This window comes from Biomphalaria glabrata, chromosome 9 (assembly GCF_947242115.1).
Source record: "Biomphalaria glabrata chromosome 9, xgBioGlab47.1, whole genome shotgun sequence".
In the NCBI taxonomy this organism is placed as follows: Eukaryota; Metazoa; Mollusca; class Gastropoda; family Planorbidae; genus Biomphalaria; species Biomphalaria glabrata.
Window position 1 is genome coordinate 44,844,884 of NC_074719.1, and position 13,399 is coordinate 44,858,282.

A 13,399-nucleotide genomic window follows, 5' to 3' on the forward strand; every position below is an offset into this window, starting at 1 on the left:
TTTTTTTTTTTTTTTTCTTTTTTTTTTTTTTCTTCTTTTTTTTTTTTCTTCTTTTTTTTCTTTTTTTTTTTTTTTAATTTTTTTTTTTTTCTTTTCTTTTCTTAATTTTTTTTTCTTTTCTTTTTTTTTCTTTTTTTTTTATTTATGATGCAGTATTATTGGATTCGAGTGCTTCTTTGGGAAAAAATGTTTTAGCTAAGCCCTATTTTTTTTTAAAACCCTATTGCTAATGTTATCTATCTAATTTTTTTTTTGTTGAATCTTCCTAAATTAACATATATATTATAGTTTCCATCGGACCTCCAAGTAAGCATGTTGTGTCTTATGATTAGCTCCAAAAAGTATACGCTTTTTTTTTAATCGCCCAATCAGGTGTAAAACGCTTTAGGTATATCTTTTTTTTTTTAATTGCCCAATCAGGTGTAAAACGCTTTAGGTATACCTTTTTTTTTTTTTTTTTAAAGGAAACTTCAGAATTTTAATCATCAGGCGCCCCCCCCCCCAGATACCAATTATGCCCGTGAATTAGTGTATCTGTTACAATAACATTTCACGACCCGATCTCTCTCTCTCTCTCCCTCTCTCTCTGTCTCCCTTTATCTCTCCCTACCTCTCCCTCTCTCCCTCCCTCTCTCTCTCCCTCTCTCTCCATCTCCCCTTCTCTCTCCCCCTCTCTCCCTCTATCTCTCCCTCTCTCTCCCTCTCTCTCCCTCTCCCTCCCCTCTCTCTCCCTCTCTCTCCCTCCCTCTCTCTCCCCCTCTCTCTCCCTCCCTCTCTCTCTCCCTCTCTCTCTCCATCTCCTTCTCTCTCTCTCTCTCTCTCCCTCTCTCTCTCCCTCTCCCTCCCTCTCTCTCTCCCTCTCTCTCCATCTCCCCTTCTCTCTCCCTCTCTCTCCCTCTATCTCTCCCTCTCCCTCCCTCTCTCTCTCCCTCTCCCTCCCCTCTCTCTCCCTCTCTCTCCCTCCCTCTATCTCTCCCTCTCCCTCTCTCTCTCCCTCTATACCACCCAGATATGTGAAGTGGTCTACCACGTTAAGGGGCATTCCGTTTACGGTGATCTTTGGAACTGAGTAGGTTTTATTAGGGTGACTTCTGGAACACGCTTTTGTTTTCCCGTCGAGGTTTATAGAAAAACCGAAAGAGTCGGCAGCGTATGCCAATTCGTTTGCATAAGCATAATACTAATCAGTGCTTATTAAATGTACCAAGCTTGATATTCGTAGGCTTCTTCCATTCATAAGACTTTCAATAAAAAAAAAAAAACTCAAACGCACCATTTTTGACATTGCCTCTAAATCTGCGAATTAAACGGAAGTTTGATTTGATAGCTAGGACACTAGTTTTGCTGCCAAAACTCTGTCAATGGAAACACCAATGCTCTAGGCAGGAGGCAGATCTTTTAGGTACTCGATCACGTCGGAAGCATAGACATATATATTTATGGTCGGAATGTTTACCTGGTAAAAGTATATAGCATTGGCAGTGCGGACAACGGTTATGCTTGTTTTGGATGTCCTATTTATCTTATTATGTCTTATATTATACACAGACATTACTCCAAAAAAAAAAAAAAAAAAAAAAAAAAAAAAAGAAGATGATTACGTCATGAATGTTAACCAATGACTTAAATTCTGCTAAGTGGCAAAATATGTAGGTCACAGCTGGGGCTGTGAATCTACAAGAAATACTGCATTCTTAATTAATCGTCGGACTCAAAATCAAGCCTTATGGAATAGTGCATGCCCAGTTTAAGCTCACCATGACGGCTAGATTTGTTTTTTTGTGAGACATTATTTGATTAGATTGCTAGATCTATATCTACATGATATCTGATATTTGATTAGATTGCTAGATCTATATCTACATGATATCTGATATCTTACAGACGTTCTTTCATATAAGAAGATAATTACGTTCAATGTACATCTTTGTGCTAATTTAGACATGCATGTTAATTAGACTTAAATTTACGGTAATAGTAAATATTATGCTGTTCGCGTCCGATTCGGTTCTTACTCTAATCTATTGTAGAAATAATGATACCACATTTAAGGTTATCAAAGTCTGTGCGCGTAGCCAGGGCATGGGAGGCTAGAGATCTAATCCTGTCCCTAAGAAAAGCCGCTGGGATCTAAATATAAAGGAATTCAATAATAAAGTAGGCCTACTGTGAATAGGACATTTGATAGTTTTCTAGATGGTGGTGTCGAATCCGGAGTCACAGGTTCGAGCCTCGGTCGGCGCATGCCCTTATTTTCATAGCATTTTAATTCACTACTTTCTCTCTTAAAAACGTGGTCCCTGGTGCTGTTATTCATTTATGTTTAATATATGTATGTATCATTTGTTTCAGAACCTAGCTTCAACTCAATGTATTCTAGATGAACAGCAGGACATTGTGCTGTAAACACTCCCTTTAAATGCATTTCTTAATATCAGAATTAAAAAAAGACGGTTCAGTCACAGTTATTCAGTACTCTTAATAATCCGACTTTTACGGGACAGGGAAAGTGTCGGACTATCAAAGGTTAGTTGTAATGTACTTCAAAGAATTTAACAGTAAATATCAAGAAAAGTGTATTTATGGTATAATTAGATTTTGTCTTAAAACTTCTAAATTGTGAATGGGCCTCTACTGGGGAAAGTAACAATTATAGTGATTTATGAAAAAACAAAAGTAAATAAGTTTAGTTTTCAAATATTGAATAAGTTTACAATTTACGCATAACAGCATTCAGAATACTTACGTACTACAGTACTCATTAACTAAATGAATTAAATTGTGTTTAAACAATCTGTGATAGACTTTCATTTCTTTCTGCGCAAATAATTTGTCATGTTTTATTTGACAAAACGCATGCGCAGCTGATGCATACATCGACGACACGTCGTGGTTACTAAGTGTGCCAGATTGTTGAGTGTGTCGGATTACTATTATTTCAATTCATCAATAGTCAACTGTATATTTAAGTCTCATACTTCGGTGCAAAAGAAGCTGCTTGTTTGGGGCTTAGGTAAACAAGACGGTCCTGCCCTTAGAGACGTTACTCTCTTTAGCCCTGAATCTCTTAGACACCTGTTTTAAGATTGGCTAATGCTGGTAGATGAAGTTTTAATTATTTCTTCCAGTTCATTTGCATAGATCAAATCTTCTGTAATGCAATGTCTCTGAAGAGGACGCTTGCGTTTTATAATAGGTTTAAGTGGGTGCAGACATTCTCTATATCAAACATTCTCTACATCAGACATTCTCTATATCAAACATGCTTTATATTAGACATTCTCTATTTCAGACATTCTCTATATCAGACATTCTCTATATCAAACATGCTTTATATTGGACATCTTAATTTAACAAATTTTCTATCTTAGACATTCTCTACATGAGGCATTTTTAAATCAGATAATTAATAACATCATCCATTCACTATATCTTACATTCTATTTAATAGACATTATTCTCTCTGTCAGACATTCATTTTTATATCACTGATTCATTATCTTAGACTCTATAAATCACTTTTTTTTTTCAAGTCAGATAAGCTCGCAAGTTCTCAGAGTTATCTCTGTATGCGGATGGTCGTTTCATGCTTTTCCAAAATCTGCCTCAGGGGTGCAAGTTTTTTTTGGGGGTGGGGGGCGGGGGGCGTCTTGCCGCTATTTCACAAGCTGATTACTACTTAAGAAACTCAACTTATCGTAAATCTTGATTCAGTTTTGCATTTTCAATTTATCAATACAAAATTAACCAGTTAGTTAAAAGTATAGTAAAATACAATAACTCGTGTAGTATTGAGATATTTGGCAATAATTGTGCGGTTCTTTCCCTTATATAAGCTTTTCTGAAAAAAAAAACTTTTTTTTTTTTTTAGATCAACAATGAGCACTCGAGAAGAAGAGTCTCGTCAGAATATTCCCGCAGGTATAGTCAAGGCCATAGCAATGCTCGGGAAAAAGCACAAGTTTGAGGACTTTGAAGTGATTATTGAAGGGGAAAGCATCAAATGCCACTCCTTTCTTCTCGCCTCGTGTTCCGAGTTCTTCTATAACCTCCTGGACTCCAACATGAAGGAGAAACAAGAGATGAAAGTTAATCTCCAGAATATTTCACTGAAGAGCTTCAAGCTCATACTGGATACCCTCTACACCGGAAGTGAATTGCTGACCAAAGACAATGTCTTGGAAATTTGGGCAACAGTTCACGAGCTCCAAATTGAATTCTTAATTCAACACTGCGAAGACTTTGTGGTGGACAATGTCACGTTGGAAACGATGCGCGTGTACAAAAGGCAAGCTGACATCCTTCACTGCCAGAGTTTCTCTGATCGCGTCTTCCCGTTTATGCTTGATAACTTCATGAGTTTAAAAAAAACTGAATCCTTTTATGAATTGGATCTGAAAGAAATGACAAAACTAATCGAGAGTGACCAGCTTGTGGTCAGCTCGGAAGATCACGCCTTGTATTCAATCTATGATTGGGTCAGTCATGGGGAAAAGACAGCTCCGAATGTCCAGGAAGGGGATGAAATTGCTACGGTGAACAACTTAGCAACATTAGCTAAAGTCGATGTTGCTGAAGCTTGCTCTGATATTATCTCTCTCGTTATCGACAAGGAGTTAGAAACTAAAGACGAAGAGGCTTCAATAGGTTTAAGGAACGAGAGAGCTCTTTATCTGCATCAACTTCTAAATAGCAGCAGGTACCTTCTAGCCTCCGAGGCTTGCATCAAGAATCTTTTGATGAATAAATTAACCCAGGACAACGCAAAGGTGAAGAGGCTTTTGTCACAGGCGAAAGAGTATAAGCGTCGCAGCAATCTCAGTGGCTTTTGGCCAGATGCAGCTATTCACCGTGACTGTAGTCACATGGAACACGTTGGCGTCAATTGTGGAAGTATCTTCGAGGCCTATTCTTTTAAGAGACAAAAATGGTTTTTCGTTCTATCCGGCGGCGACCTCTCCTATGGCGCTCTCGTTGTAAACTTAAACGGCCAACTCTACGGTTATAAAACGGGTGAGAAAGGTAATGAATTGGATCATTATTCAAACGATAAATGGGTCAGGGTGTTAACCCTAAATAACAACGTCCTCCAGCTTTTAGCGCATGACAATTGTATTTACATGCTAAACGACAACATGACACTAACAAAATGTCAGCCCAACAACCAGACGACAATCTCGGAACCGTACAGCCCAGAGACCGACATTTTTCAACACTCAATTATCAATGCGAAGTATGCCATGAGTTTCCACAGCAATATCCTCGTCTTTGAGTCAGTGGGGAACAACAACTCGGCGAAAACGGCAGTCCACTCGTGGCACGTGCAAAACAATGACTGGACCTACGTGACCGAACTCGAGTTCAGCGCTGACAAAATGACCAGCTTCAACGATGACCACTTCTACTACATCTTGGACAAAGCGGGGTTCTTGTATAGAGTGGAGGAAGCCGAGTCTGTTCATTTCTCTTTCATTGAACAAATATGGGATTTCAGGGTCGCACTGAACGGAGCTGTCCTGTTCAAGAAGGCGTTGTACGTGTGCGGCGAGCAGCGAGGGGAAGGGTATTATGTTACAAAAGTGGAGAAAATCTATTCCTCCTTAAAATTTCTGAATAATAGATGTTCAGGGCGGAATTTTATTCCCTTACTGTTTGAAAAATCTGAGCTGACTAGCTGGCCGTAGATTTTATCTTTACAAAGGAAATGCGACAGACGGCGCCATTCTCTGTGGCCTGGATAAGTTAACATTTTGAACAGAAGTTGACCCAACTTGTCTACGTCCGGCAAAATTAGGGCAAACTATAATGAGTTTCGTGTCCTCATCATTGTAATGTTTACTTTGTAACACATGTCTGACAGTGTCATCATTGTAATGTTTACTTTGTAACACCTGTCTGACAGTGTCATCATCATTGTAATGTTTACTTTGTAACACCTGTCTGACATGTGTCTTGACCGAAAAGTGGATTTTAAAATGATGTTTTGATTTTAATCATCTAATTTCAGAGAACGTCTGTCGAATAAAGCAAAAACTGTACTTTTTACAAATATTGTATCAACTCAGTCTGTCTGTCTTTGTGTCTGTCTGTCTGACCTAAAGTTTGTACACGTTATTTCTTTGACAGCCAATCTCGGTTCAAGTTGAAATTAGTTCACACTTTTTTTTTTTTTACCTTAAAAGAATCAATACAAAAATTAACCAATTAGTTAATTAGCTAGTGGTGATTAATTACTTTGTTTAGTATCTCAAAATAGGGGAAAGAACTAATACTTGACTAAAAAAGGTGGTATACGCTGAATTAGTCCTCTTTACAGATTGTTGTATGAGGCTTTTGACAAATTTACTTACATGACTGATCCAAAGTTATTGATACACTTAACTCTTTCTCTCCTAACTGACAATACCAACATTGATTCCACCAGAATGTGGTAAATAATTACGGAAAGAGTTAATGTAAAATTTATTTTTTATTTTGCTAGTTGTTGTTTTTACTTTTACTCTATTTAAGAATTTTACTTTTTTACTTTTACTATATTTAAAATATTTTTAAAAAATGTGTGTAAAGATAAAGATTAAATCTTGTCCGCATTAATTGTATTAGGTTTTATGGAGACAGTTGAAGGCAATTTATTTAAATCAGAGGATGAAGGATGAGTGCAGTATTTCAAGGGGTTACGCAGGCCTACCTGCGACCTACATATTTTGTCACATCTAACACGAACTGTTCATTCATGGTTAGTCAGAGTTAGAAGTAGTATTGGGATCATTTAAGAGTAATTGGCATTAAGCCTATAGCTAGATGTGAAGGGGAGACAATTGTGTGCTGAGACATAACCTAATAAGTGGAATTATAAACAAAAGCTTAAAGCACAGACCTATATATATATATATATATTATATCTATAACTAGACTGGACATAAAGATCGTTTAACACTACAAAAAATGTCGTGAAAAGTTTTTAAAAGTTGAAGCAAGGCGTTGTTTTGTAAAGTAGTTATTAGAAGTAAAGTTGTTTGTTTTTTTCAACTCTAACCTATATAATATATAATTTAATGTTTAGATCTAGAGCTGAATTCCGCAGTCCGAAAATGAGAGTACTCTCGACTCATAATTATTATTTTGCAATTATTAGATACATAATCTAGAAAGATCTAGATAACCAATCTATTTAAATATAAATAAGATGATTTAAAAAAAAAAACAGACGTGAATTATTTCGATCTAGGATTTTCGAAACATTATCTCAATGGAAACTAAACTAACAGGAAATGGCTTTGTTTCATATATTTTAATGAATATATAGTTCTGTGATTAATAGCCCATTCTAAAGAAAATCTTAACTTTGAAAACTAAAGATCATTACTTTTCCAAGACAGAAAAGATTGATTTTCCTAGATTTGATGCGACTTCCCTTACAGCTTGAAAAAGAGATACGTACATAAAAATCTCTCTCTCTCTCTCTATATATATATATATAGGTCTGTGAGTTGATCAATCGCGAACAAGAATTCGTTTCCGTTTTCCAGTCTAGATGTAGTATATATAGGTCTGTGAAACAAGAGCTTAAACGCACTATTGAACCTTGTTCCTAGATCTGCAAATTGAACGGAAGCTAGAATCGGTAAGCTAAAACCATGGCTAAAACTCTATAAATATTTTGGAGGCAAAAACAATCATTCGTTTAAGTTCTTTGAAACATCAACGCTGAAGGCAGGTAAGCAGGGAACATCATTTACGCAAACATTGACGTCGAAGCGTTTATATGGGTAATGATCAATTAACACTGGCATTGCGCATGTCCAGCTCAAAGTTGGCTTGATTTATAGTTTTCGTAATTAACCCTTAAAGTGCTGAGCTGTTTTTCAATGAGTGCACACCAAATGGAATTATAATTCTGATGTTTAGAGGCTAATATACCACACGCATTTTAAGGGTTAATAGGCAGTATTACTGTAATGTAGGTCTAGGGCATCCTAGGCTTTGTTGACATCTGAAGATAAGCCTTGCAACGACCGAGCAAGTAAACTTGATATCCTTTGTCGCAGCGGAAGCTGTTGAAGTAGTCTGAATATCTATAAACTAACAGTCGTTGAATTACCTCCTACGCGTATCTAAGTGTCAATCTAATTAATCTATTTATTAGAAACTTAAAATCTGCTAAGTTATACGTTTTCCTGGCTGACTCAGGCAACCCGTTTCATGCTCAAATGGCACCAGGGAATCGGGAACAGTGTTATATCCTCTCGTCACGCTTGATAAAAAAATGTGACTTTATCTTTGCGTCTTTCTTGTTATTAATTACGATGTGGTTTTGTAAATTGTGGTTCAGTGTTTCATGTATTATTGCTACTTTTATTAGCGGCGCCCGAAAGGGAAATAGACGCTATTAGTTTTGTGTGGCTTCTCTGTCCGTCAGTCCCGTTTAGATCTCATAAAATGGAAAAGATGTTGAAAATCCTACCATTCAAAGTTCTGATGCAACCGCTACTTTTTTCCTTTTCTGAAAGCGAAAAATTTAAAATCAATTATGCAAGCAGTTTTTTTTTCATAAAAATCCACCATTTTTACAACCATTCACTATTAATAGTAACAAATACGGGAGGCTATTTAGTAAGGGAGATGACTATTTACCATATTTTCAACACATTTATGCTAACGGTTTTAGATTTTGTGAAAACAAATTTTTTCTTACAATTGTATTGCTAAAGTAAGTTCTGTCACTACAGTCATACTAGCTATTCATTTACACACACACAGAAATGTTTACTTTTTTTTTAAAGACAATAAATCTATTTAGTAAGCATATAAGTAACATAACTTAAAACAACAATTAATAAGTAGTTTATCATATTATTATATGACTATTAGCTCATAAAGTCCGAAAGAGAATAATGAATCATTGAACAATTATTTCGTATACGTGAAATGTTTTTTTTCCTTGAGGCTTTGAATAAGAGATTGACCATTTACAAAACAATGAGATCAATTAGATAATCATTATATAACATCACTTAGGCCAGGTTCACATCCAACTTCACCTTCACATATCCCTTGGTCTGCTGGACCCTTGGGGCGCCACACAAGATCTGTTAACCTTCTTTCTCCATTCTTCTCTGTCAGTTGCCCTTAATAGAATTTTAATCTTCTTCTTCGTTCTCATTGTTATGTTGGAGTGTTCAGATGACTAGACCAATACATGAGATGAAATGCGCAGTATTTTACAAATCAGGGAGCTCTCCATATAGTTTTCTTTCTATTGGGGTGTTTTGGGGCCAATGTCTTATAAGGGCCTCTGGGTAAAGAGAGCAGTTTTGGAGGACATGGTCGGCCCCCTTGGGGCGCCACACAATATCTGTCAACATTCTTTCTCCATTCTTCTCTGTCAGTTGCCTTTAATAAAATTTTAATCTGATATTCTTTATGACAATATTGAAACCTTTCTATCAGACTTTCTTTCTATCAGACTTTCTTTCTATCAGACTTTCTTTCTATCAGACTTTCTTTCTATCAGGAAGTCAATATATCAGATATTGACTTTATCAGACATACTTTATAACAAACAATCTCTAAATCAGATATTATCTATTTCAGGCGTTCTTTATAACAGACCTTTTCTATTTCAGACATTCTTTGGATCAGGCATTCACTATATCAGATATTCATTATATCAGACATTCTCTACATCAGGCATTCTCTATATTAGACATTCTTTATATCAGGCATTCTTAATATCAGACATTCTTTAGATCTCAAGTTTTAAGGTTATGTCTCCCTGCAGATTTTCGGTTCAGGCTCCATCCTCCCCCCCCCTGGGGTGCACCCAGTCGTAAAACTAAAGTCTAATTAACGTTAGATTAAGAATGTTCTATACCAACTTTAAAATTTAGAATTTAGAAGAAATATTTCAAAAATAACGTTCAAGCTAGAGTGTGCTATATATGATCAATCAGCTAGTAACATTTGTTTTTTAACCAAAGATATATATTCCCTGTCAAATTTCTGAGAAAAAAAATTAGAGCCGTTTTCGAGAACGGTTTCCAATCAGGTTTATATATATATATTTGTAGGCGCTTCCGCAGTGCCTAATACAACTAAACCGTATGGAGGTAACACTCAACGTAATCCAATAACACAGGCGAAAGGCCGAACAATTAATAGAAGTTAGTCGACGCTGATATTGAATATCGAACTAGTTTAATAACAATGAAGGGAACCATCGAATGTCAGCTAACTCTAGACGTTCATAACATGCTACCTATCTCTACGTTGTTCTGGAAGTAGTCTGTTTACGTCGACCTATCCTTGTTTTTACTAGTCACGCCATTGTCTCTAAGTCAAAACGTCCCTTATTTCCGAAACAAATAATTAATTCCTAATCGTGCCATAATAATATACCCTTTACCTTTACCTTTACCTATCCCTTAGTCTGTTGGACAGTTGGAGCACCAGGCAAGACATGTCGACCGTCTTTCTCCATTCCTCCCCTTTTTTTTTGCCTTGTTTAGAACCTCTCTCAATGGCAGGCCCGTCCATTCTTTAATGTTGTCCTCCCATCGCTTTTTCTGTCTGCCTCTTCTTTTTCCCTGGCACTGTTCCCTGAAGGAAGGTCTTTGCGAGCCCCGTAGATCTTGTAATGTGGCCATAGGTTTTAAGCTTTCGTCTTTTTACAATAGTTAGTAGAACAATATACATTTATGTTACTCAAAGCAGTAGCTGTAGTAGTGTAAAGTAAAAATATTTGAACTTTATTTTCAGACCATCACATCATGTTCCGTTTTGACATCTCAAGTAATAAAATTTCTCAAGGAATCATTTCGTCCATAGCAGAGTTGGGGAGAAAGGGAAAATTTGAAGACTTTGAGGTCATCGTTGAAGGTGAACGCATTAAATGTCATTCATTCCTACTCGCCTCTTGCTCGGAGTTTTTCAGAAATCTGCTCGACTCAAATATGAAGGAGAAACAGGACATGAAAGTGGACTTACCCAATGTTACTTCTAAGACATTTAAGCTGATTCTCAACTCATTGTACACAGGGGAAGAGTTGCTGACTAATGACAATGTCTTGGAAGTTTGGTCCGCAGTTCACATGCTTCAGATTCGTTTCTTGATTCAACACTGTGAAGATTTTATTGTTGACAATGTCACCATAGAAACGATCCCGGAGTACAAGAAGCAAGCCGAACATTTTCACTACCAGAGATTCACGGAGAGAGTCCTTCCATTTATGTGCAAGAATTTCATGAGCTTTAGGAAAACGGAATCCTTTCTACAATTAGATTTCAAAGACCTGATGAAATTAATTGAAAGTGACCAGATGAAAGTATGTTCTGAAGACCTCGTGCTTTATTCAATCTATGATTGGGTCAGTCATGGGAAATCGATAACTATTCAGGGAATAGACAAAAACAACCTGAGAACAGTTTCTAAAGCAGATGATGCCAATGGTAACTCTGAGAACATTTCTTCTTCTAATCAAAAAGAGCTTAATATTAAAGGGGATGCAGAAGACTCTCCATTAATCTCCAGTCAGAATCAGGCTAATGAGAGAGCACTCTACCTGCATCCACTTTTAAAAGGTAGCAGATACCTCCTCGCCTCCGACGACTGTATCAGGAGACTGTTGATGAATACATTGACACAGAGTATCACAGAAGTGAAGAATTTTCTGGTAGAGACATCAGCGATGAAACTTTCCAGCCATCTCAATGGCTTTTGGCCAAACGCTGCCGTTCAGCGTGACTGCAGCTCATACGAACACGTCGGAGTAGTTTGTGGGTTTCTCATCGAGGCCTATTCCTTTCAAACAAAACGTTGGACTTATATTGCACCCTGGGGAATGAACCCGATGGTCACAGTGGCCAACTTGAACGGCAGACTTTACGGTCTGGCAAGAAACCAGGAAACCTTGGAATTGGTTTATTTTTCCAAAAATAATTGGTCCAGTCTTCTGAGCTTAAATTTTGAAATGCAACTTTTTTTGTCACATGATAAATGTATTTACATTTTTAGTTCTGAAAATAAAATTACAAAATGTCAAATGGCCAACGAAGGGGCTTTCTCTGAAGCTTACATTCTGGAAACTGAAGTTTTCAATCTCTCTATTAGCAATGCAGAGTATGCAGTCAGTTTCCATAAGAATATCCTTGTCTTTGAGTCAGTAAGAAACTACAGAAGAGCCAGAACTGCAGTCCACGAGTGGAACGTAACAAACAATGTCTGGACAAAGGTAGCCGTTCTCGACTTCAACGCTGACCACATGACCAGCTTCAATGATGACCTCTACTTGTACATCCTCGACGAAGTTGGGAATTTGTATCGAGTCGAGGAAGCCGAGACTGTCCAAGTCACATACATTGAAAAAATTTTTGATATCCGTGTGAAGTTTAAAGGTTGCATACTGTTTAGGAAATGTCTGTATGTATGCGGCGAGGTATATGGACGTGGTGACTATGTGTCATACGTTGAGAACGTCTATACCTCCTTAGAATTTGTTGATAAGCCACTTTACGGGCAATGCTTTGTTCCGTTTCTTATGGAACGATCTGAAAACAGATTTTTGGACGTGAAAAGCTGTTAAGGCAGCAACATCCTTAAAGAAGTTAATTGTCATTCTTACTTTTTAATAATTGTTTGAGAGTGTCTTTAATTTACAGAAATAACATTTGGGTGATGTTTTAATATGTCAAAAATGTGTATATACATCTGACATCTGACTATAAAAATTGGTGATCACATAAAAACAGTACCTTTTTATTCTAAATTAAAAAAAAATTTAGCTTTTTAAGCTTAATCATTAAGACTTGTTGCTTTAAAGTTATTTAATTACATGATTCGTTTTTCTGCCAACAAGAGTTAAAGCATCGTCTTGGACTCTGAGGATTAACTCTTTCTCTCCGTAATTATTTTCCACGTTCCAATGGAATTACTCATTTTCTTCATGTGTATTTCACTATCCTGTTTTGATTAAACTTCACTAACTGTTTGTTGTTTTGAGAAAGTGTTTTATTTTCGGTATAGATTTAAAGAGGGTTGCATCCCCTTTTTACACAACGCAAAGTAATGTTCATCAAACCAAAGATTAATTTAATGGGGTCAAACCGACGTTGGTATTGTCAATTAGGAGAGAATGAGTTAAAATGAGTGCCAAACGCCATTCCGACTTAGCTTCTCAAACTGACAAGTCAAAGGTAGGTAATGCAACTAGAAGTATCATTGTAATCATCTAGGACTCGAAAATAAATAAATTAAATTAAATTATCCTGTACAATTTCTTGGAAATCTTTAGACCCATTTTCAAAATCCATGTTCACCGATGAATAGTTCACATGTAATAAGAGGAATTTGAACAAGCAAAATTAAAAAACAACAACTTAAAAACAGCACTAAAAACAACAA

General features: G+C 36.6%; 2 protein-coding genes across 3 annotated transcripts; both read left to right on the forward strand.

Annotated features, from left to right (window-relative positions):
- The first annotated feature begins 1,324 nt into the window (after window positions 1-1,324).
- On the forward strand, window positions 1,325-6,038 carry LOC106050448 (uncharacterized). Of its 2 annotated transcripts, none has more exons than XM_013205412.2 (3): window positions 1,325-1,402; window positions 2,353-2,526; window positions 3,872-6,038. In XM_013205412.2, exon 3 carries the CDS (start codon window positions 3,879-3,881, stop codon window positions 5,682-5,684), a length of 1,806 nt encoding a protein of 601 aa, XP_013060866.2. In that variant the 5' UTR covers window positions 1,325-1,402; window positions 2,353-2,526; window positions 3,872-3,878; the 3' UTR covers window positions 5,685-6,038. The 2 variants fall into 2 exon arrangements, with proteins under 2 accessions (XP_013060866.2, XP_013060867.2); XM_013205413.2 differs by having other exon boundaries at window positions 1,327-1,459.
- A 1,562-nt stretch (window positions 6,039-7,600) lies between these two features.
- Window positions 7,601-12,794, forward strand: LOC106050452 (uncharacterized). The gene is made up of 2 exons (XM_056042425.1): window positions 7,601-7,717; window positions 10,759-12,794. Exon 2 carries the CDS (start codon window positions 10,770-10,772, stop codon window positions 12,579-12,581), a length of 1,812 nt encoding a protein of 603 aa, XP_055898400.1. The 5' UTR covers window positions 7,601-7,717; window positions 10,759-10,769; the 3' UTR covers window positions 12,582-12,794.
- Window positions 12,795-13,399: the final 605 nt, after the last annotated feature.

Bases quoted from the DNA above. Each gene is read 5' to 3' on its own strand.
- LOC106050448 (XM_013205412.2), top strand. From the start codon at position 3,879: ATGAGCACTCGAGAAGAAGAGTCTCGTCAGAATATTCCCGCAGGTATA.
- LOC106050452 (XM_056042425.1), top strand. From the start codon at position 10,770: ATGTTCCGTTTTGACATCTCAAGTAATAAAATTTCTCAAGGAATCATT.